The sequence below is a fragment of the Geospiza fortis genome, unplaced genomic scaffold (genome assembly GCF_000277835.1).
Source record: "Geospiza fortis unplaced genomic scaffold, GeoFor_1.0 scaffold412, whole genome shotgun sequence".
Lineage (NCBI taxonomy): Eukaryota > Metazoa > Chordata > Aves > Passeriformes > Thraupidae > Geospiza > Geospiza fortis.
In genome coordinates this window covers 767285-792230 of record NW_005054504.1, presented here as the reverse complement: position 1 = coordinate 792230, position 24946 = coordinate 767285, and the positions used below count along the sequence as shown (strand labels likewise).

At 52.5% G+C, this 24946-nt stretch overlaps 1 protein-coding gene across 1 annotated transcript in view; it reads left to right on the top strand.

Moving 5' to 3' along the window:
- LOC102033738 (probable E3 ubiquitin-protein ligase MID2) overlaps positions 1-24946 on the top strand; it is a 48070-nt gene that overhangs the window by 4537 nt on the left and 18587 nt on the right. Inside the window, 1 exon segment of the mRNA XM_031063452.1 lies at positions 22973-23068. Within this exon segment, the coding sequence (XP_030919312.1) occupies positions 22973-23068 (96 nt within the window).

Sequence of the window (24946 nt, the reverse complement as noted above, 5' to 3'; positions counted from 1 at the left end):
GAGCCCTGCAGCAGGGATGCTTTGGCTGCTTTGTTTCCAGAAGGGGAGAGAAGGGGATGCAGCCCCAGCCAAGGCTCACTCCAGGTCAGTGGTGCTGGAGGCTGGAAGCCCCCACTGCTGTGGGGACCTGAGGGGGGAACCCGTGTCCCCTCAGGTGCCACAGCCTCAGCTGTGCGGGCCTTTGGGCCCCCCAGCTCTGCCATGAGCTTCTCAACAGCTCTGGGTGTTTTTAGTGTTATCTCAGAGCCACTCTGTTATCTAGTGACCTCCCTGAGCAGGGGCACCTGTGCCACACACCAGGGTCCCCCCAGGGTTCTTGTCCCCATCACTACCCTCAGTGGCGGAGCAGCAAGTGCTCAGCTGACGCTGAACACCCAGATCATCCTCATCCCTGCTTAAATATTGATTGTTTGGAGGTCACGGGGGCCAGGAACCAGCACTGAGGGCTGGGATCTTTGATAATTTGCTTTGCTTCCCAGAAATCTTCTTTTTAGGGAGAATTTTCCTCTTTTACCTTATTAATAACTAAGCTATTATGGATATTGAGGTAGCAGAGCTGCAAACTGCTTTGATTAGATTAATCTCTCACTTTTTCCAAACCTACATTCACATCCAAGATGATTTCAATGTTGCTATCTCAAGAGCAGTTTGAGCTGGAAAATGAAAGCATAAAACTGTGAAAATCCCTTGGTGACTCTATGTTTGGGATGAGGCTGGAGGATTCATCTCTAGCCTTTGTATCCTGGGAGATGGCAGCCCAGAACTGGAGTCCAAGCTCTCTGGAGGGAGAAAGATGGTTTGTAGATGAGGTTCTTTTTAAATAACAGGTGTTACCTTCTTTGATCAAAGTCCTTGTGTTTCTGCAGCAGGGTGTGGTTGCCTGTCTGCTTTTCCCTTCTGTAGGTTGTTGAGCTGTTCAGAAAGGCCTCCCTTTCAGGCGACCCTCTTGCACAGAGGGGCTGTGGAGGGTGTGAGTCTCCATCCTTCCCCATCCAGTGGCTGTAGTTCTGGAGAGCTTACAGCTGCTGCATTTTATATTTTATTTGGGTTTTTTTCCTCTTTCTGCTCCAGGCACTTCAGCCATGTGAGTGACAAGCCCGACCTGAAGGCAGACTGTGCTTGGCAGACCTCAGTGGGATGGGACCAGGGGTCACAAGCTGCTTATGTTGGAAGGTGCCACCCTGTGAACACCTGATTTGGGGGAAACAAAGTCTATTTTTGCTTTTAAAAAAGGCATGGCCAGCAGTTTTGGAGAGCGTAGCCCTCCTTGAAGGCTGGGCAGCAGTGCCGGCCCAGGAGCAGCACTGGGCTGCAGGGCTGGGTCAGTGGGCTCTGTGCCCTTGCCCCTCCTGGGCTGTGTGCAGCGGGGCTGCTGCGAGGCCGCCAGCGCTCCTCCCCCTGCACCACCTCCCTGGGAGATGGAGGAGCAGCAATGCTGTCCCTCTCCCCACAGCTGGCAGCCCTCCATTCCCCAAACAACCAGCAGCTTTGCTGAGGGATTGATATTCCTGCCCTGAGTAGCTCTTGTTTAATATTCAGGATATATTGCATTTGGACACAATGAATATTCAAGACTGGGAATGAGCAGAGCTCAGCTGATGCTGCTGGCTGAGCGCTAGGGGTGATGCTGGCTCTTCTCAGGCTCTGTTTGGTGATTCCTGGCATGTGTGTCCCTGAAAAATGGGTCCCAGCAACACTCAGCGGCTTTGAGTAATTTGGAAAGTCGGCTACATGCAGTTGAGTGTCAGATGAATTTCTCAGAAGGCTCAAAACCTTGCTCTCTGATACTGAATATTGCTATTATTATCACATTAGCCTGTGAAGCACCTGACAGGTGTAATTAAGTGATTTTACCTTGACAGCTGATGTGTTTAAAAAAAAAAAAAAACCAAAAAAAAACCAGCTTGGAATATCCAATTGAAGTAGTTTGATGTGCCTTTTTGTAGAAATCAATATGCAGTAGCAGCACATCTGCTGATAAATCCTCCTATGTCAGGAGTGGAGATGGATCTCAGGGACCTTGAGAAGGAGGAGGTGGGGTTACCTTATGAGTTGTAGGCTGGTTCTTCCGAGTGTCCCAGCTCCTGCTTTGTGCTTTCAGCATCTCCAGGGAAACCATCCTCTTGCTGGAAAGTGCTTGTTGGCTACTGTGGGGCTGAGCACGTCCCCCAGAGCTGACAGACTCTGCTCCCCATGGGAGCTGTGACCTTCCATTTGACCTCAAAGGTCTTTTCCACCCTAAAGGATTCTGTGAGCAGCAGCAGATCAGCCCATCTGGGTTTGATCTCTATCAACAAACAGGTAGGTCTGTGATGAGGAAAGCAGAGGTGTGTCCCCAAAATTTTCTGAGCTGGCTTCCAGATGAACAAGTTCTTGCACGTGTGATACTGCTTCTGAGCTCTTGGCTGGGTGGTCGTAGGAGGGCACGTCTGGAGCAGCTGGGGAGCCCTGTTCTTGCAGGGTGTCATGCCCCTGCCGTGCTGTATGATCTGCAATGGGAGCATATAAAGTCTGCACATGTGAGGTAGAGCATTACGTCAGGAGGTGGAAGAGGAAGCTGTGCGGCCAGGCTGGGTGGCAGCACTGGAATGGCACCGTGAGTTCCTGCGGACTTGCTACTCTGATGAGGCACTGAGTCCCCCTGAGCTGCCTGTCCCCTGTGCCGGGCTCTGGCCATGCACAGCAGGATTAGGGCTGTCTTTGGGTGTTCACAGTGTCTGTGGGAGCCAGGCCCTTTGGGGCATCGATCAATGTCCTTGGCTCTGCTGCGTGAAGCAAGCAGAGTCTCAGGTATGAGGAGCAGGGATATTTCCAATCATCTTAGTCTCTGTGGCATGGATTAGGCATTTCCTGGTCCTGCTGCTTGCCTTCCCTTCGTTTGGTTGGTTTGGGAGAGTATTTTGCTTTGATGGGAACATGTCCAGCAGTGTTCTTGGGAGGGATATCGAACACCACCACCAAGGTGAGCTCCCCTTGGCTCTGCCCCGGTCAGCTCTGTGCATGTGGGGCTTCATCAAATGTGCTCCAGGATGGAGAGACCTGGGCAGCCGAGGGCAGGACGGGCTCCTGCCCCATGGCCAGAGGTGCAAGCAGCCACGGTAGCCAGGGAATTGGGTGGGATGTCCCAGCAGGAAACACCTTTTCCTCCTGAGAAAGCAGGATGCAGATTTATCCAACAGCTATCCCGTGCACCCTGCCATCTCCTCTGAGCATAGCCCTTTTTGAGCCCATTCTGAGCACTTCAGCTTTTCCAAGCATTCACATCTGCTTGTAAAAGGCTGGGATTTGGGCATTTTAGTGTTCAAAATCATCACGATATGCAGCCAAATACTTGTGAGCCAGCTGAACCCCTTTGTGCTCTTGTGCAAATCTCTGGTTTATGGGATAAGCTCAGCAAATAATGTGCAATAAGGTGTGTGTCATGCAGGATGTGCCAAAATGATAAATCCAGATTCCTCCCTTGTTTCTCCAAAGGGCTTTTGGGAACCAGACATCCGGTATCCAAAACAAAACATGCACGGGTTGTCTTTCAGCATGAGTTCTTTGGCTTTGTTTGTTTATTTTTGTGATGATGGTTATTGGAAACTAAAGGTCGAGAGACAAGAGAGCCTGATGGATGTGCTCACTGCAGCTTTGTGTCCTGGCTAGAGTCGGATGCTTGTGGTAGAGTGATCCATAAAAATCCAGCCTATAATGGAAAACATGAAAAAAACAAGTCCATTCTTTGGCCTGCCAAGGAAGGAGCTGTGTCCTGCCTGAAGCTCTCCCTGTACTATGGAGAAGGAGAGGTTTCCAAGTGGTTCAGGGGTAATGGGGCGCAGCATGACGCCTGACAAAACCCATACCTCTTTCTGAAGTGTGTTTGTAAAGTTTCATCTCAAAATAACTCACCCTGAGTATTTCCATACTTCTCAAAATGGTGTTTTTCCTGGATAACTGGTGCACAGAACCATTTTTTATTAACACTGGTTGGAGGATTGTGAGTTTATTGGGTGCAGAAGTTGAAAGCTGGCTATTCCCTGATGGCATCTGCAGGCGTAAAGCTGGGCCAGGATGTTGGGAAGTTGTGAGCCCATGGTGCAGTCAAGAATGCTGATGTTCTAGGGGACTAATGACTAGGTTAAAGGCAGGAGAGTCTGAATTTACCTCTGCTTCCAACAGCCATGGCTTTGTTAGCAGACTCCTGACAGTCAGATCCAGCAGGAAGCCACGCAAGGCTGAAAAATGGAAGGATGCTTAGAGAGGTGTTAAGGAGAAAGCAGCTGGAGCAGGGGGGGTTTAGGAATGTGTTTTAGGAATGCTGTTTGCAACATAAACTTACTGGTTTTGTTTGGAATGTGCCAGGTGAGGACAGAGCAGGTTATTTATGCATTGCAGAGATGGAGGTGAGACATGTGTTGTGGCTTTCATTGCATTCTCCTCCCAGAGACTCTCAGGCACCAGTACAGGGACCATGAGGTATTGTCCTCCAGTGACAGGGCTGGAGAAAAGGATGCAGTGGCGTCTCTTCCCCAGCCCCTTGGGAAGCATCAATCTACTGGCAAAAGCTAAGGGGTTGCAATTCCTACCCTCCAGCTCAGGAGGCTCTGGAAGTGGTGGGAAGCAGGCAAACTGAATAAACCAAGGACTCAGCCCATCTCCAGGGGCCGTGGAGCAGGGCATGGCATGCAGTGTCCTCTCACCAGGCAAGGTCGGGCTCTGCCCACTGCCACAGCCTGTGTGTATCTGTGGTGTGGCTTCCACATGGCGTCACACTGCTGTGGGCCTTGGCAAGGCCCTGCTTTGATGCCATCCCAGGGCAGATTGCTCCTGGGATGCTCCTGGGCTTCCTGCGCCTTTGGAGTGCCAGCTCTGAGCAGGGCAGCAGCTGCAGGGCAGATTCACAGCTGCTGGGGGTCACTTCACAGTGCCGCGGGCTCGGAGGGGGGCGGTGCTATTCCATTGCTGCTGGAGGAGTCCTGGGGTTTTGCTTTAATCTTGCAAGTCACAAGATGAAAGGGTGAATTTTTAGCAGAGCCCGGCTACAGGTGATGTGTGCGAGGCTGAAGCCTCCCACTGTGCACAGTTTGCCCAGTCCCAGGTGTGAGCTTCGATGTGCCAGCTTCTCCACCCGAGGGGTCAGAGCACTTCCCTTGGGAATGCCCTCTCCCTTCCCCTAGGAGCATGCCCACAGGCCGTGCTGGGCTTGCTGAGTGCCAGTTGCTGGGGACCAGAGCAGTGCTCAGAGAGGAATCTGGTGTTGGTCCTTTGGCTGATGCTTCCACTGGAGACAAAGTGCCGCTTACTTGTTTCTTGGTCTTCTCTATGTTTGGGCTTTCCTTGGACATATCTGCCAAGCGCCCTCAGGGGAAGCCATCCTGCAGGCAGAATTCCCAGCAGTTCATCCCCATGGAAGCTGGTGGTTTTGGAGGTGGCAGGTGCTGCCAGACACGCAGTTTGGGCATCTCTATTCCTCCTTCTCCTCATCACCATCTCTAAGCCCTGCAATCTGCCTCAGGTGTAGCAGAGTTGTTATGCCCTGGAAGAAGAGAAATTATTGTCTTGAGCTCATTTTTATCTGTTTTCCTGATGAAATGAGAGGGAAATTTCTTGTTTCCCTTCCCACACAGTGATAGTGTGGCCACTGGAAAAAAATCTATAATAAAGTTTAGGACTGGGAAGAGGGCGAAGGAGGGTGGCACAGCCTGGGGCTGGTCCCAGGGAGCCAAGGCCTCCATCCATAACAGGGACCCCTTTCCCCCCTTTGCAATGCCCCTGCCTTGGGGAGGCCAGGCCTCTGCCCAAGACTGTGTTTGCTCAACCCCTTCATCTCCTGTTTAAATCAAGCATTTCTCTTTCATCTGATGCCACTCGGTTCTTGAAGCTGTGATTCTGAATTTCACAGTGTTCCTTGTCAGTCCCAGCAGGAAATATGTTTGGGACCAGTTGGGAAACAGAAGGGAAAAAAATTACCAGAAGGGGTTTGTTTCACTCCTTTGATCTGCATTTATTTATTTATTTATTTATTTATTAGCAGAAAGCGCAGCGAGAGCACAACTCATCTCCCACAGTCTGTTTGCTGCTTGCTGGGTATTAGAGAATGACACCAGCTGGGCTGGTAAAAAAGTCTTAAAAAAGAATAATCCCAAAGCCACATTAGCAATTAAACATGTCACTCCCTGAACTCTGGAGTTTAATCCATTTTCTTCCCACTTTTTCTCTTCCATTTTTTTTTATTCTCTCTTGCTTTGTTTCTGGTTCTGGTCAGAGGCCGTGCCAGATGGGGGTTGTGCCTCAGACTGATGCTGAGTTATTTTATATTCTCCACAGGATTAATTAATGCAATGCATGGGCAGCTCCTGGGTGACAGCTCCGCTCTGAGGGGCGTGGGGTGAGCAGGGGTTTGGGTCAAAACTCTGAGTGGGGGTTTGAGACACTGAACCATGGAGTCCTTAAAGTTGGAAAAGACCTTTAAGATCCAGTCCAACCATCAGCACCATCAGCTTGTTCATCACTAACCCATGCCCCCCAAACCATTCCATGGTCCTAACACAGCAGAAGGGACAAAGGCCCCTCTATATGGGACCAGAGCCTTGAGAGAGAGACTTGGGAAGCCGATGGGGTAACCACACCCTTCCCGTTCTGGGCCGCAGGAAGGTAGGAGGGGCGGTTCTCAGCCCCACCTCCCCTCGGTTGGGCTGCAGGGGCCAGCCTGGGGGGTTTGCCATCCCTTCATCCAAACTGGGTGTGAGCAGAGCAGAACAGGGGATGCCTGGGGGTCCCGCCTGAGAGGCAGCCCTGGCACTGAGCTCCATTCACTGCTGGGCTGAGGCACAGGGAGAGCGGGGAAAATTAAGGAGAATAGAGGGTAATAAACGTGACGGTTTGGGAATAATTTAAATCCAAGTCATGCCCAGCCAGGGAGTTTATTGTTCAAATTGCCCACGGCTGAGCTTTGTGTAACCTTGGGTTAGTGAAGGGATCCTGCACACCTCTAGTATGATCTGTGGTGAGTTATTTAGTGCTCAAAAGCTTTTTTTTATCTGTTGTAAAACACCGTGAACAAAAAATAGAAATTCAGTTCTAATGGGACTGTTCCAGAGCCCAGGCTGAGGCCTCTCATGGAAGCTGTTGCTCACAGCAGCCCTGCCAGCACATAAATCTGTGGCGTCAGAGGGAACAAAAAGTTCCCATTGGCAAAGATAGTCTCTAAAGAAAGATGAGGGGACTAATGGGGGGAAGAAAGGGAGGAAAAGCAAATTAGATCAAGGTTCAGTGAGTGACCCTCAGGGTTGGGGTCTGCCAGGGAGATCAGTGTGGGAGGGTTACTCTTGTGCCTTGACACTGTTCAATGCTGAAATAGTCTTTAGACCCATTGGTAGGTGAGCAGGAAAGGGGCTGCTGGAGCCAGATGGGACCAGGAGTGGGCAGGGAAGGGGCGGGAGCAGGCAGGGAGCAGGATTCCTGTGTCAGCCTCTCATTATAATAACTCAGGATCTGCTGCAGAGAATGGCCCAAGTGTTTTGGCTGATGCAGCTGAGCTCCTGATGTGGTGGCAAAGGATACAAAGAGGTGAGGCTCCGATTTTCCTAGATGTGGGAATTCCTGTTGTTCCTTCCATGTACGTAGTCTTCCTGAGGTGTTGCTCCACTCCTGAACTTCATAGGGAGCTGCTGCTTTGGGGTTCCCAGACTCTCTCTCCCACTGGGAGTTGGGAGTCAGGCCAAGACCCCAAGGAGCTGGGATGCTCTGTGCAGCTCCCTGTGCTGGTGATGCTGGTCTGCTGCCCACCAAGCCAGGCCCCAGTGGGACTTACTGGGCTGAAGGGTGCCTCTGGTTTGGGCTCCATCCCAGCTATTCCAGGGGTTTTGGGAAGCCCCTCCTTTGGGAGGAGAGGGGATGTGAAATCAAAATCATGTCAAATCAAGCATCCCAGGGCTGGTATGTGTGTTATGCTGAGACTTTGGAGAGAAGCTCAAACGTTGACTCAAATCCACTCCAAAGGCTTGGGAAAAAAAAAACCAAAAAAAAAAAACCAAAGCAAACCCACAAGGTGTTTGTTTATTTTCTGAAACTCTTGGGATTTTCCAGCCAGCCTCATGACTCCCTCAGGCTCTGTCTGACTCACTGGGATGGAATGGAAGGCCTGTGCTGGGCAGCCAGGGTTGGTGGGTAGGGGCTGGCAGGGGACCCAGGGGCAGGGGCTGCCTGGGGGCTGCTGCTTCCCCCTCCAGAGCCCTTGACTTGCTGCTGCATGCCAGTGATGGTGGCTCCAGCCTGACCCAGGTCTCTCTCAGGGAAACCGCTGGATGCTCTTGGTCCACACTGGGAAACCTTGTGCATGTGGAGATGGTTGCAATTGTCAGGAGGGGGTGACAGCGATGCTGCCCCCTTATCAATGCCCCTGAGGGTCCATGGGTGGCCCTGGGGTCCTGCCTACAATGCTTGAGGCTCCCCTTTACTGGCTGTATCATAGAGCAGATCTGTGTCTTTTCTAGTGCAGAGGAGGGAAGGAGACTTTTCCTTTTATCAGAAATTGATAGGCTTTTTCTGTAAAAGTGAGCAAGGGCTGATGGGAATTTTGCACTTCACTGGGTGCAGCTTTAGCCAAGTTTGAAGCAGCTGGAGCAGGTTTTGGCATGAGCACTTACCCTGTGCTCAGCACGCAGGCTCCAGTGGTCCCTCCCCTCCGCGCTTCCCAGATGTTGTAACTTCTGGAAAAGTCTGCCTTGGGTTGGTTCCCGGTCTGGTTCCTGAAGGTGGTCTGTAGAGAGGCTTGGGCAGCGCCATGGCACGGGGTAGGGAGCTCCTGGGGTGCTTGGTGCTCCTGGCTGGCATGTGGTCGTGGTTTTGGGGGCGAGGAGGGCAGCAGGGCTGGCTGAAGGCAGGCTGGGCACGCGGGCTCCCTCTGCACTGCCCAGGGCCGCTGCCCTCGGGCACCTGCCAGCAGCGCCCCAAGCGCCCCAGCCCCAGGGCAGCCATGGCAGGCACGGCTGGGTGCTCCAGGAGGGAAAACCTGTTCAGGCATTTTCTCTCGTGCCCATTGCCGTAAGACATCGGAGCTTGAGTAATCCATGGGGCTGGTGCCCAAGATCTGCTGGATAAGCTGGCACTGACAGCCCAGGAGCGTGTTAGGATGTGCTGGAGGAGGCCATGGGCTTGGACCGCTGGGCTGGTGTGGGCCTCAACCCATCGGGGTCAGCAGTGGTGCCCTGGTTGTGCAGGGGGAAGTGCACTGGCTTTGCTGGCCCAGGATTTCTGTGGCAGCCACGGTGCCACTTGGTCTGGTGGGACTCTGGAATACAAAGGCTTTGGAAATTCAGTGTCCCTTCCACATCTCTGCCAAGTCTCTTCTAGTGCCCCGTGCATTGCAGATGCAAAAGGAGTCCCCAGGCAGCGCCAAGGCTCTGGCCACAGAAGAAACTCCAAGAATTCTGTGTGTGCCACTGCTTGGTGATGGTTTTGGTGACTTGTTGGTAGGTTTAGGCATTTTGTTTACTTTTCCAGAAGCAAAAGAGAATGGGGATCAAGGCAGAAGGACTGGGACACAAGGGGTTGAAGCCTTCTCCAGCGTTGGCACATTCACCCTGAGGCTCAGCTTGTACCGAGTACATCTATCTCAGCATCTCCAACGCTGGTTTGAACAGTCTCATTGTGGCTTTACATAAGCAACAAATCAGCCAAAATAAGCCCCATCCCAGGCAGTTGTTGGTGTGTTGGTTCTGCTTCTCAGAGAAACCCAGGGGTTTGCATCCTCCTGCGTGCTTTGGCAGCGCCCACACGGAGCCCTGCCCGCCCGGGCATGGCCGGGCCCGGAGCAGGGAGTGCTCCCCGTGCCAGCTCCCCGCGTTCCCAGGATCCTGCCTGCTGCCCCCGCAGCCAGGTGCTGGGGCAGGGAGCCTGCAGCGCCCGCAGAGCTCACCCAGCCAAGCAGCTCCCCCTCCCCTCGGCGTGGCTCGGAGCCAGCCAGGGAGAAACTCGGGGCAGGTTCCCCGGGAAATGTGGGATGGCCCGGCTGAGCGTGGGGGTGAACGTGCCCCCGGCAGCTCTCACACTGGGCTGGTGCTGAGAAGGTGGAAAAGTTGGTTCAGTGCAGGCACGTCCCACCCAAAGCAAGAGTTTGGGAGGAGGTTATTTATGCAGCAGTCTCCACTGGGTTTATGCTTCATAGGATCACAGAATATCCTGAGTTGGAAGGGACCCACCCCTTCTGGCCAGCTCCTCCACGTTTTCCATCCAAATTTGTTCTGCTGCCAGGGGAGGCGAGGAAGGGAGACACAGGTTGTGGTGTCACCCTCCAGCCCATGCCTGATGCTGCTCCATGCCAGCCTCTCACAGCAAGAGATAACTGTGGATGAGAGGGGAGGTCTCCAAGGGGCTCATTGGGCTTAATTGTCCTCATTTACTCCTGTCCTGCCTTTCCCAGCAGTGGGATGTGGGTTTCTAAACCATCCTTGGGGGAGGGGGGGGTGCTTCTTGCTCACTTGGGCAGGAACATAGCAAGGCCCCAGTGGCAGAACACCCATCAATGGCTCCCAATGCTATTCCCCTTTGTCTTCAAGGTATTAAGGGAAAGTAGCAGGTTGTTTCCTTCAGACAGGCTGTTCCCTTGTCAATCCAGAAAAATAAGGTTGCCAGGGCTGCGTGGGGACATGCTCCAGGATCATCCTGGCTGTCCTTGGGGTGTTCAGGCATCTTTGGGAGGGAGAGGACTTTGTATTGCTCAGTGCTGGGCTGTGTCTTCCTACTGCTGCTGCTGCCCGCCTCATGCCAGCTCCCTCCATCGGGGTCGGTGCTGCCAGCTGCCGCCAGGAAACTCTGGGACCATCGGTGCTGGGTGCTGTCTCTTATGGCCCCGGTGCCTGAGTGCTCACACAAGAGCAAGGTTTGCAGTTGCCTTTCAACCCTGACACTGAAGTTTTGTGACAATTAATCTTGCTATTTATATCGGTCTAATTAGCAGCATTATTAATATTATCGAGGCGCCACAGTGGTAATTATATGTCTGCTTAACATGTGCTATCAGTGCTGTTCCAATCCACTGTGATTCCGCCTGACATTATCCCACCATTAGCATTGTTTGTTGTGTGCTACAGAAGATAATTTGATGCTCCTAATCACTGCAATCCTCATTAGCAAACTGTGCCCACGTGCCCAGGCTTTTGAGAGTGATGCCACCAAATGCAAGGGATGTTTCTCTGGGAAATCTTCCCCGTTTTGGGGGTTTCCTGTCCATCAGACTCTCCCTCAGAAGGGAGGCAATCCTTGGAAGATCCTACCCTCTAAAATAAAGCAAGTAGGTCTTTGCTTTGGCATCTGCAGGAGCTTCTCTGGTATTTTGCCTGGAAAACGTTTTAACCTGAGAGGAATCCTTTGATATGGGGCAGGTGAAGAGATGTGTGTGATTCCTGACATTGTCCTGCTGCTGCTCTGCCTCACCTGTCCGGTGGCTCCCGCTCCTGCGCCTGCTGCTGCAGAGGTGGGGGAAGGAACGGGAAAGGCTCCTGAGTGTGCGCAGGAGCTGCATCAGCAGGGAATTAAAACCCAGCTGCTGGAGCGTTTGATCAGCTTGTTTGATCATCGGAGCTGGAAGATGAATTTTCAGGGCATGCTGGGAGAGGGAAGGCTCCCGAGTGCGGGCTCTGTGTTCTGTTCTCAGGCGTTGGCAGCCAGCTCAGGGCCCCTTTCCAGCACAAGCCCCTGATGGGGGCAGGAGGGAGGCTGTGAAAAAGGGGGGCTGAGGAGGTAATATTCAGGAGTCCTGGCAATGACTCACTTGCCCTGTGTCATGCTGGGAGAGGGCTCCCGGGGGCAGGTGGCTCTGGTACTTCTGGCTGCCCAACTCAGTTCCTGCAAGTGGGATGCACTCCAGAGATGGGATGGCTATTGCAGCCCTGGAGATGGTGTTTCAGCCCAGAGATGGGTGTCACATCTTCCAGACAGCATGTTTCAGCCCCGGAAATGCTGTCACAGAGGTGGCTGTTGTAGCCCAGAGATGGGTGTCACAGTCCCAGGATGGGTCTCAGAGCCCCAGAGATTAATGTAGGCAGGGTGGTTTCCTTCCCTTTGGGTTTCTTACTGAGATTTTCCTATCAGATGGTCCCCCCCCACCATCCTTGGACATTGTCACCCAGCACAACCTCCTCGGCTTCCTCCTCCTCCTCCTCCTTGGCCCTCATTCCCCATCCACTTCCAGCTCTCATCCCTTCCAGCATGGATTGTCTGATTTCAGGCTCTGCCTGTACCCAGCTCCCAGCTGGAGGAACTGAGACGCAATCCACAGGGACAGGAGCTGGGTGCCAGTGCCATGGCAGGTAACAGTGAGGTGCTGATAAAGGCAGTAGAAGCATGAGGAGGACGAGACACCAAACAAACCTCAGACTGGGACAAACAGGCAGGCTGGAGCCTGAACCATTTGCCGGCATAGTTTATGCATTTATTGCCAATTAGTATTTTAGATTAAAGCTTGTTCTGCAGTGTAACATTTTCGATTAAAACTGTGTTCTGCAGTGTTTTGGCTCTGTAAAGCTGAATCCTGTGTCATGCTCACAGCACAAGTCAGGCTTGGTGTCACCCCTGTCACTTGTCACCGACCTCTGGTGCCAGGTCTGGCTGATCTCTGCAGATTGATCTCCTGTGACTCTTGCCATAATTTAAAATGCAGGAGCTTTAGCTTCACACTCGGCTAATTTTGTATTTGTAATTCAAACCATTTCTTCCTGGTGTTTAGGTGTGAATTAGGCGTGAATTCAGCCACTTTATGTTTCCCGTTCAGTTTGGGAGCAGCCAGATCTCAATCTTGATGTGCATCCCAGATAGTGAGGAGGTGGGGAACAGGTACCTTCTTCAGAATTCTTCCCTACTTTTTGCTTAAATTTTGTTAATTTAGTTTGGGAGGTGAGATAGGAATTGAATGAAGTGATTAGTAAATCTTTGATAAGCCCATTATCTGGTGAAAATTGCAAAGTAGCTTTTTTGATGTTGAATGGAACCAGATGTTCTTTGGGAATGTATGAATCTTCCATGAGTTTCTCTCTAGCACTAAACTCCCTGCTCAGTGTATTCCCTTTGAATTGCATCTCTTAATTTCTGCCACAGAAGCTTGGTTGTTTATTAAATGCAGAGAGGAATTTGTGTAAATGACTTGCCAAATCCCAGATTTCCTTTAGCAGCCTCAGATGGGTGTTTGTGCCCCTGAGATTATATAGCTGCTTGGAAAGGCTGTTGGAGCCTGTGGAACCCCAGCCATGCTCTGAGCCAGGTGTCACAGGTGCCCACGGGATGGTTCCATGGCTCCTGAGAACACGTCCCTATCACAGGGCTTTGCCTAATGAAACTCTCCTGGTTGTGAATCACACAGGGAGCCCCAGAGGATGAGGAGGAAATTTTAATGGAAAAAGTGATGTTTTTTCAGGTAGTTTGTCCTCTTCTGCCTTTAGTAATTGCTGGTGACGCTGGATCTCCTGCTATTCAGACACACCTGTGCACCTCACATCAGTATGTGTCAGTCTTTTTCCCTGGAAATTCCATCTCTGAATTCTCACGCACCCTGAGAGTATTCCAGAGGGCTCTTCCCAGCCAGACAGTTACCTGCAGCAAGAGCAGTTAACATGATTGCAGCGTCCTTAGAGCACCCCTGGAGACTGCTGTTCACTGGAGTTAGTGTCTTGCCCTGCCCTGCCCTGCCTTTTCCTGCCCTGTCCTTCCTTCCTTCCTTCCTTTTACCTGCCCTCCTCTTCCCTCCCCTACCCTCCTCTCCTTTCCTCTCCACTCCTCTCTTTTGAGGAAAACTTTGGTGGTGTTCTTTGCCCACCATGTATTCATAGAACTCATTCAAAAGATGCATCTTCTTTCCGCCATTGGCTCTTCCAAGGGGATATACATATTTATGGCATGAAGCATTTTCTGTCTTTTATACTTTGAAAGGGTTTTGTTCACTTTGGCTTCAGAGCCAGCAGTGCCAGGATGCTGGCTTATGCCTGACAGTCAGTCCTCAAATGTGGGGCTCTCAGGATGTCTCATGGTCTGATCTCTCCTTGAGCTGTGTTGTTGTTGGTTTGTCCTCTGGTTATCCCTCTGCCTTCTGACAGCCCCTCCAGGCACATGCTGTGTGCTCCTAATCCTTCCCCATGCCTGAGACTGTTGCTCTGTGTTTCAGGCTGTGGGTTGTGCCTGTCCTTTGGAATCTCTGTCCTCCCAGGGTTGTGGGTGACTCCTGCTTGACCTTGCTCTGGGGCTTGCTGGGCTGCTCTCCCTGAAGTGCTGCTGCTGGAGCTCTCTGGCAATGGGACCCTGTGAGCCATCCCCCCTTGGGGGTCTTGCAGACCCCAGATCTGGCAGGATGTGCAACAGGGATTTGTTCACCTGGCTGTCCTTGGGACAGTGAGGATCTTGGGAAGGATCTGCACTGCTGCCAGCACTTGGATCCCACAGCTCCAGCAGCAGGAACCCCAAGAGGTAGAAGGAACTTGCTCCCTTGCAGCCTCCACAGAGCGATCCTCCCGCACAGGGAGGGCTTTGGGCATCATCCCCAAGGCCACAGTGACCCAAGGGGGTGACGAATGAGTCCCTTTTGCTGCACAGGAGAGACAGAAACCCGAGAGGATGGAAGGCTGGATGGCTGAGACTGAAGGAGCAGGTGGACATCTGCAGCGTCTCCTTTCAGTTTTTTTCTCTCTTTCCTCTATTTTTGTGGTCTCATCACTGTGGCAGAATAAAATAGGATCATTGTTAATGGCTTACTTTTCTGACAGAAGGGATTTTTCAGGGAAGCAGGAATTCCAGTGGCATTCAGCTCCATTGGGGACAACAGAGCTGCTTCCTGGGTTCCTACCAAAATGAGCTCTGGGGTTTTCTGGGGCCAGCTGGGGAGACCACGGCTGGTGGGGAGCTCTGGGGCTGCTGCCAGCACTGGCTTCTTTTGCTCACCATCACCCATCCTGCAGTGAACTCAGAGGGGAAATGGGGAGCTGTTCCCCAGCCCTTCTACTCCTCGGGCTGTGCAGCTGTGGTAGTTCCTACAGCAGAGCATCAGAAAATGACCCCTCTATAACTCCTGGTTTGGAAGGAACCAGGAATTACTCACTGGAGAAAAATTCCTGGAAAAAGGCATTGCTTGGAGCACTGGAAATCTTTTCCTTCTACTCTGTCTTTTTAAAGGAATAAATAAAAATAGTGGGAAATGCACAAATATGCTCGAGGCTCACTGTAGTTTGGGAATTTTTTTATATCAAATGTAGCACATTTAATAAGATGTCTGAAAATCACATTCTTTTAAGCTGAAAAACACACGGCCTGAACTGGGGAGTAAAATCTCAGTGTTTAACTAGGACAGCTCCGACAAGCAGATCATGCTTAGATGACTTCAGGAAAAAAAAAACTGGCTTGTCACAGTGAGGACGAATTTAATAAAATATTTAAACCATTTTCAATACTTCTGTAATGGTACAGAAAGCCAGGATAATATGCAAGCCGAGAAGAATGGCTTTGGAGAGATTGAAGGATGTAAAGACTGAAGGACCTAAATCAGCCATACACATTTCTGCCAGGATGAACCTCTGTGATGCCCAGAGGCTGCCCCATCCCTGGAAGTGTTCAAGGCCAGGGGCTTCAACCAGCCTGGTCTAGTGGAAGGTGTCCCTGCCCATGGCAGGGGATGGAACTGGATCAGCTTTAAGGTCCCTCCCAACCCAAACCATTCTAGGATTCACTGATTCTGGTGAATGCTTGGGGAACTGGGGGATCTGCCCAGATGCAAGCAGCTGCCTTGGGTGCTGCGGGCCCCATCATACCCATCGAGGCAGCAGGCAGTGCAGGGTGGCATTAAAATGTCCTCTTCAGTCTGTTGGGTGTCCTGTGAGAGCTGCTGCCACCTTGCTTGTTCACAGGTGGGGATGCCTGGTGCTCCAGCAGCCGTGGGCCTCACATGTGCTCTCTGACTGCTGGGGGGGCTGGGGCCCAGGGGCTGGCCTGCCACATGTCCTGCCTCTCCATGGCCTGGAAGTGTGTGTCAAGATCTGTCCCAAAATGTCTTGGTTGATAAGGTAGGATGCAGGAGAGGGAACACCCAAAAGTTGCTGTGCTGTGCCCTGTCACAGGAATGAAAGGAACCAGCCTTTGCTGGAACTGTATTTGGTGGAAGTGTGGAAGCTGAACTTGTCTTTGGGCAGCTCCTGGTTTTCTCTTCCAGTTCCAGGAACTGCAGAAATGTGCTGTGCTTTGCCAGGCTTCTGCCTTGTGCTGACTTTTGGGTGGAGCCGCATGCTTAGGATGTAGGAGAAGGTCCGGTCGCCCCCTAACAGGGAGGGTGTCAGCTGTCTTATTCCCATCCTTTTTCTCATAGCCAGGAAAACGGCTGTTGGGAGTAAGGGGTTAAAACCGGAAGATTTGGTGAGGAGGAATACTTTTGCTCAGTGGCCTTGCAGCTGGGAATGCTAAGAACATCAGTGTGGGAAAACCTCATTTATTATGCCAAGTGTTGTTCATCCTCTGCCTGTTTTGAGAAGTAGAATTCCTGTGTAGGGGTAACACACTTTTGACAGACATGCTGGAGCCTCCTGCTGGGAGACAGGGAGACCATAAAAACACAGCCTTGTAATAAACTGCATGTGTACAAAGCCCTCTGATACACCGGGGCAGGCAGCCGTGCCTGCTGGGGTGAGCTGAGCCTAGAGGAGCAGTGTCCCCGTGTGTCTGTGCCACCCAGCATTGAGGTAATGAACTGCATCTGCTCCTGGCATTTCCGCTGTGGTTTGGTGTCCCCTGGTTACCTGTGTGTGCTGATTGCCACCAGAGCCTGGTGTGGGTGCCGAGGAGCAGCTGGTTCCATGGGAGACATGAGGAGCAGCTCCTTCTATGGGAGACGTGCGTGCGTGGCCGAGCTCCAGCAGCAGGGATTCTCTCCCACCACAGCCATTTCTCTTGTCCCTGCCTTGAGGAGGACAGCCGTGCCAAGGACTTCCAGGTGTTCGGGCTCTTACAGTGTTTTGCCTGAAGGAATATTTTTGGAACCAAAGCCCCTGCTGCTGTTAAGTAGCACAGGGACAGGGGTAAACAAGGAACAGGGAATGTGCACCCTGGAGCTGCACCAGGCAGCCAGACACAAACCTTGCCAAAACAATGCTCAGACCAAGTCTGTAACTAATCAGCGACTTTGGAGAAACAACACCATTGAAGTAATTTGTGTGACTTTTCCCCCCTTGTGATTTTTCCCCAGGACACTTTGATTTACAGGAGAACTAGCAGCACTCTCCAGCCCTCAGGTTGTCATAGGAGCAGGAACATTTGGTCATGTTCCTGGGTAACAGAGGCCAAAGAGTGAGGCACTGGGAGGAGGTGAGTGGGACCCTAGGTCATTCCATCAGCAGGTGATGGAGCAAGTTTTACCTGCAGCCATTTCTGTCCCTCTCATTTCTTCAGCTGAGATGTACCCTAGAAAGGAAGGAGCTCTGCAGGCATAATTAAATGCTGGAGCTGCCACAGATGTGTGCGCTGGTAATGGTGTCCCATGGGAGTGTGGGTATGAGTGACACCTCCCCATAGGGGAGGCAGCTGCATGACAGATTCGGAGTGTGCTTTTAGCTCATGTGGTGGCACAAGCAACAGGTTTGCTCCCCAAAACCAGGCAGGTTTGGGCGATGCTGGTTGGCTCCGCCCAAGAGAAGATGCTGCAGGAGAGCTGACAAGACACAAATCCAGGATGTGCTGATTTGGCAGCAGCACGTGCAGCGCCTGCAAATCCCATACTCAGCTCACCCTGTTTGCTCGAGTTTTTCTCTCAATTTAAATTCCCAAGGAAACACAAGACACGGTTTGTACTGATGCAGCCCACGCAGGAGTGCTGTGGAAGGAGTGTGGATCCCACCTGCCTGCCTGCCCCCCCAGTCCCTGTCCAGCCCAGCACAGCTGCTCCTGTGGGCTCTTGATAGTTCCTTCCTTTCTTTCATCCCATTTACAAATTGGAGTGTGGCCACTGAAGCGGTGGATTAATTCCACTGTGGGCAGGATCCAGCCTTAGGTCTTGCCAGGCTGAGATTACCCTGTGCTTTCTGTGAGGTGGAGAGGCTGGGGCCACCCCCAAGCTGGGCACTGGGGATGTGGCTGGAGCACTGTGTGCCCAGGTAGCATGGGTGACTCCTGCCACAGGGCTCATGGTGCATGTGGCTGGGAGCCCTGGCTGTGACAAACCTACCCCTGTGCCACCTGCATCCCCAGCCCTGCTCCCCACAGGGAGCTTCCCTCCAGAGCTGCTTCCCAGCTGAAGGTGAGCTTAGAAAGAACAAGTCAGGGTTTAAGCCTAATAGATCATCAGGGATTAAACCTGATTAATGGATTTGGAGCTGCTTTTTTATTGCTCACACTGATCAGGGGGCATGGGGCTTGTCACTGCACCCTCGGGTGTGGGTCGAGTGCATCCCCCTGGTCCCCATCCCCTCCATGCCGGGGTCACTGCCAGAGCCCCTTTGCCTGGCTCAGGCTCTGGCTCTTGACTCTTCAGCACCATCAGAGCCCCCTCACGCCCATGCTGTGCAGACACACTTGGTTTCTAGGTCAGCTCTGCCAGTGGGTGACAGCAGCCCCAAATGCTGGCAGAGGTTTCAGCTCTTACTCAGTCTGGCTCCAAAGTGACTTAAAAAGCATTAATGTCACTCATGGCAGCCCAGTCCTGTTCCTTTGTCACTTGTGCCGTTGTCTAGGGACATTCTCTGAGTAAAGCTTGGTAGCTGACTGGCTTTGCATATTTTTCCCCAAAGTTTTTTTTTCTTGGTGGTGGGAATTTAACTAAACATAGATTTGTGGAATCACAGAATGACTTGGCTTAAAGGAGACCATGAGCTCATCTTGTTATACCCCTTTTCCTGAGCAGGGACACCTTCCACTATCCCAGGCTGCTCCTGTCCAACCCGGCCTCAGGCACTGCCAGGGATCCAGAGGCAGCCCCAGCTGCTCTGGGCACCCTGTGCCAGGGCCTGCCCACCCTCACAGGGAAGAATGTCTTATCGCCTGGATGTGCTGCTGCCAGGGCTGGCAGTGACAGTGCCGTGGTGAGCCCTCTGTGCAGCCATGGGAGGTGGGAGTGGGAGCGTCCGCTGGCACAGGAGCAATGCCAGGCTCTGGACCTGCTGTGGCCACTGAGAGGAGCCTGATCTGTGCAGTGCTGTCAATGCCTTGGAAATGTCCAAGGCCAGGTTGGACAGAGCTTGGAGCACTCTGGGATAGTGGAAGATATCCCTGCCCATGGCAAGGGGTTCTATGATATGGGCTTTATGGTCCCTTCCAAACTTCTGTGATTTTTGTTTGGCAACGCAGAGGCAGCTGCCAGTGGAGTGAGAGGATGCTGTACCAACCCCACTGTCACTATCCTGCTCCAAAATCCCCCCAGAGCAGATGGGGTTGGAATGACCCTGGTGGGAGCTACCTGCAGATTAGCCTGGCCAGCTGCTGCGTCCCAGAAAGCTGTCCCAGCATTCCTGAGACAAACCACATCAGTTCCATCATCCCCACAGTGGGTGCCTGGGGCAGGAGCTCAATGCAGAGCAGTGTTTTGGCCAGGAACAGGGACATGGGTGGAGGTTCCCACAGCTCCAGTGTGATTACACCTGTCTCATGCTATCAACAACGTTGTGGTTTTAAAAAATGAGCAACTCCCTCAGGAGCTCCATGGCAGACTCCTGATGCCCTGGGCAATGTCCTGGTGACATCTGGCTTCCCTGTGCTGCTCCAAAACAAGTCAGAGGACACCCAGCAGGAATCGTGCCCCATGCTGGGACCTGGCAGTGCATCCCCAGCCCCGAGGGCTTGACTGTGCGTCCTCAGCGTGGCAGCGATCCCGATGGCCGCTGCGAGGGCTCATTCCCTGCCCTGTCCAGGTGAGGCTGGGGAATGCTGGTGGCTCCAGGAACTGGTTTTCCTGCCATTTTGGCATGCATTTTGAGGTGGGTTTGACTCGGTGCCTGTGTGCCTGCACGTGGGTTTGTGGATGCACACATGATATGTGTTTGTGGTGCGCAGGAGGATCGGGGCAGGGATTCACCTCCATTACTGGAAGTGATTATAATGAACAGAGGCAATGAGAAAAGCCCTGAGTACTGGAAGTATCACTCTCCAGTTTTGGCTCCCTTCCCATGAAGATAAATGCAGAAACCTCTCTGGGGTAAGGCAGAGCCGAAGGACACCCTCCCTGCCATCGTGCCAGGCTGAATCTCTCACCCCTCAGAGCGGTGCTGAGGGATGGAGCAGATACCCACCACCCCTGCATTCCTAGGGCTTTCCCCAGCTCCAGGGTTCTCCGGGTCCTCCCATCCCACACCCACAAGTTCATGCCACTGGAGATCTGAGGCTTGCATGGCCCAAACCTCTGGGGACTTGGACTCCCCTCAGGTCTGTGTGACACATGGAGAGCTTGTTCTTTGGCCACCTGCTTGGGGCTCAGAGCCTGCTCTGTTCCATCTCTCAGCTGGTTAAAGCCACAAGGCTGACAGCATTTCTGAGAGTGAACCAGCTGCCAGACTCATGGATGGGCCGGGGACCGGCCATGGAGGGCAACTGTGGCCAGGCACAGGCAAGGTTGTGTTTGATGAAGCACAGGGACCAGGAGGACACCACGTATTTATACTTCCTGAAGTTGTCTTGAGCCTGCAACCTTGATGGATTCTTCAAACAGAGAAATAAATCTTTAGTTTAGTTCAACTGCTTGTTTGGTATTTGGAGGAAAAAGAGTTGTGTCCCATTGTGCTCATAATTGAAGAAACATGAGCATTGGTATTTGCAGGTCAGTGCTGTGTGATTACTCTCCTCTGGTGGAGTGGGAATGGATTTATTGTGTATCTGGTGACTGGCAGGTAAAGGGCTGCAGGTGCTGAGCTGCTCTGCTGGAGTTGTGGGAGGGTTTGATCCTGTGGGTCCTTGACACTCGGCATGGGGGAGGCTCAGCCCCTGTCCCAAGGTGCCTGGGCACTTCCCTCTCTGGTGCTGCTGTCCCTGGGTTACCCAGGCCCTCCTCCCCACTCAGCACCAGTGACTCCTGCTCAAGGCCTTTTTATCACTTTTTCTCACTTGTCTCCCCATTTGTAGAGAAATCACCTATTTGTATTTTGGGACAGAAGGTGGAGGTTTGGGGAAATGACGGGCATTTTATAAAGCAATTAAAACCCAACCCCTGTAATTGCTGCAATTTATATACACCTACAAAATAACCAGCTGGTGTGATCCAGGCTTCAAGCCCATTTTATTAATTTCAGCACATCAAACAGATGGAAGCATTCCATCTATGTTTTCCTGGGATGCAGAGGGGTTGGCAGCGAGGGTCTGTGGGTGCACTGAGGGGCAGGGGAGCAGCAAAGGGCTGTGGAACCATGGCTGACACCAGTATAGCACCTCTGATTGCCTCAGCATTGCACAGAGGATGTGTGATGAAGGGATTGGTGCTCAGGGACAGCGTTTGTGTGTGTTTGTGGATGAGAGGAGTGATGCCATCCCCTAGAAAACTTGGGATGCTGCAAATGGGGTGTGGGCACGCGTGCTTCAAAGCTGTAGCCCAGCCCCCCGCCCTGCCCTCCATCACAGCCTGGAAGATTAAAGCAGATTGGTTCGAGTTCAAAGCTGCAACCTCAGTGCAGCCACACTGGTGATGAGGGAGGTAATTAGCAAGTGAAATGTTCGTTGCTGTAGTGAAATTATGTTTATAATATTGGGTTATGAGGAGAGGGGGGTGGGAGCAGCTGGCTTTTCCATTATCCATACAGCCCCACTCTGCAAACCCTTCTGGCATAACCAAGGCTCTCTGGGTTTTATTCCATTTCTTCAGCCTGTTCCTGCATTCTGCCTTACTTGCCCTTGGCCAGCAATTTTCAGGGTTGCAAACAAGCTTGGGATATTTTAGGAGCCAGTGGTTTTTCAGGAATGAGTGCTCTGCCTGTGCTCTGTGCCTGTAATTCAAGTTCTCCCGGCTCAGTAGCCCCCAATTACCCATGTGTATGGAGAGGGGCCGTGTTTATGGGCCTGCTGGAGTCAGATGAAAGCCTCAGACTGCAGTTCCTACCTGCAGATGAATGAACCACCTCAGGGACCCTCTTCCAGCCCTGGAGTTTAAAATATTAATAGGATATCATTTCCTGACAAGCACTGCAACAAGTAGCAAGTGCTTTGTTGTAAAGCATTCCCGTTAGCAGAGCACGTGGAACTGGCAATGCTGTGTCTCTGAAATTGTTAACACCCAGAAACTGCGTTCCCCCCATGGCCACAGGTATCAATATCCCCTCAAATGGGGTCTTCATCGGTGCTTCACTGGATCCCCTCCTTCTCCCAGAGCAGTGCAGCCTCTGGGCCCCAGAGCAGGCCCTGCATCCCTGTCCTCTCAGGTCATGATCTGCTGGCAGAGATCTGCTGGCCATGAGCCACTGGTCATGACTTCCTGGTCAAGAGCTGCTGGCTGGGATCCACTGGCCATGATCCACTGCTCATAATCTTCTGGCCCAGATCCACTGGCTGTGATCTGCTGGCTGAGATCTGCTCTGGGGAGCAAAGGGCAGCATGGCTGGGGAATGAAAGCCAGCACAGTGCAGCTGAGCTCTCCCTGCCTGTGCCATTGTAGCTCCAGCTGAAGTGGTTGGCAGAGAAGACATCCCTCTCCCATGGCTCATCAGGCTTTTGTTCATCTTCCTCACCCTGTGCACAACAAAACTGATGATGAAAATAGTCAAAATTTGCTCTCCAAAGGAGTGACAAAGGGCAGACACCCATGCTGTCCTGTCCAGCTGGTGACAGCCCAGGGTCACCGCAGTGCTGGGCTCAGTGTCTCCCATATGGCACAGCCCCCTGGCACGGGCAGGAGCTGCCCAGGACCCCCAGAGCCTTTGCCTGAGGTTATTCCAGTGTCCCTGCCTCAAGCAGTGTGCTTGGTGGCAGAGGGTCTCAGCTGCTGGCAGGGGACTGGGGACACTCCAGCTTTGCTGATCTCTATTTTTTCCTCTTTCTCCCATTTCTGGACCTGCAGCAAACCCTGGAGACAAATCTCACCAACCTGGTTAAACGCAACAGTGAACTGGAAAACCAGATGGCCAAGCTGATACAGATCTGCCAGCAAGTGGAGGTGGGTGAGGACCGGGGGGGCTGGGGGAGGTGCCCGGGGCAGCTCCCAGCTCTAGGGGAGCAATGCATGCATCACCCCAGAGTCCTTTCCTGGGGCTTCCCTGGAAGCTGAGATGAGTGTGGGGGGTAGTCCCAAGCAGTGGAGGACACAGGGATGGTTCCCAGGGGTCTGAAGGAGTTGTCATGATTGGGAGCCACTGAGAAGAGACATGGGCTGCTGAGCTGGCTCCAGGCAGGAGGACCTGCCTGCTGCTCTGTGCTGGGGGCAGCAGCTGCTTTTGGTGGAAGACTGAGTGAAACTGAGTGTGAAAACAGGGTTCAGCCCGGTGACACTGAGCTTGTAACAAGGCTCATCAACTGGGTGACACTGAGCCTGCAAAGAGGTCTCAGCTGGGTGACACCGAGCATGCAGCAATTCCTTGAACCACCAGCTTCCCTCAGGACTGAGCCCCAGGTTGCTGCCAGGATCCCAGCCATGGATTCAGGGGGAGTTTGCCAGTGCCTGAGAGAACACAATTGTTTACTTCACCCACAGCACCCCAGGCCTTGCAGGGTGTGCAAGTCCCTGCACTCCCCCAAGCCATCCCATGGGCCCAGCAGGATGCAGGTGGGATGTGGGGATGTTGCCTCAGGATGCTGTGGGTAAGATGGAGGGATGCTGTGGCAGGATGCAGGGATGCTGCAGCAGGACAAGGGATCCTCCTGTGCAGGGTGGAGCCGTTTGCCCACAGCAGAGCATCTATGATGCATTTGCCTAGGGAGCTGCAGCTTGTCCTTCACCACCTGAATCTCAGAGCCGCTGGGGTTTGGGGCCGTCAAGGTGCTTCAGGCCCTGTCGTTTCTGCAGGCAGCATCAGCACTTTGTTCTTCACTCCCTCAATAATGTCGTGATGATCTGGCAGGAGGAAGTGAATGCAGAAGGCCTTTTTGTGAGTGCCAGCAGGGCCGTGTGCCGCCAGCAGCTGGCAGCCACTGACACAACGTGCAGAGAGAAGGAGGAGGGGGCTGAGATGCTCTGAACTTCCAGCCAAAATAAGGAGCAGAAAAATCCCACTTGGCTCTGCAGCACTGCTGGCCTTCTGTGTCACTGATGTTGTCCTGCTTCTCTCTGCCTGTGCATCACTCTGCAGTAGGAATGGCTTTGTTGGAATGGTCTCTCCTGGGCTTCCTCTTCCCCAGGGCTCAGTGGGCTTGGACTGAGTCTGGGAATACAGACGGCAGGGATGTTTGGCAGAGAGAGAAGGAGCCAGGATACCCTTGCAGAGCTCTGGTGGCAGTCAGCAGCCCTTGCTGCTCTGATGGGCCATGCTTTGGCTCTGAGATCCCACCAGAGATGGAGCAGGCATGTGGCTGGATGTCCTGGATTCCTTTGGATCCAGCTCCAATATCTTAATGACCTGACATAGGATAAATTGAAAGATATTTGATATTTCTGTCTGATCCTCAGAGTCTGGGACCTCTAAGCTGTCATTTTTGACAGAGTTTGTGAGTTTTCAGCTTTGTCAGACACTCTGCTTAAAATAACAGTTCAAATAACATTTCTCAGCTATGTTGAATGCACAGCCAGGCCCTTGGAGGCCCCTTCGCAGAGAGCACAGTAAACTGTGAAGCAGAAAATATCTGTGCTCTCCATCAATCTGATTCCAGGGAATTTTGCATCCGAGATATTTGCAGACATGGCACACAAGCAGGCACATGCAATTCCCGTGTACTCTGCCCCCCAGAAATATCCAGTGAAAATCTGATGGCATGTCCAGAGAATGGTGCCACCAACACCTTGAGGGACAGGGGTGAGAAGGGCAGAGAGAAGAACCCCAGAGAAGGGCACTGCAAGTGTCCTCAAGGCCCTGAGCCTGTGCTGCCCCTCAGAGTGACTCTG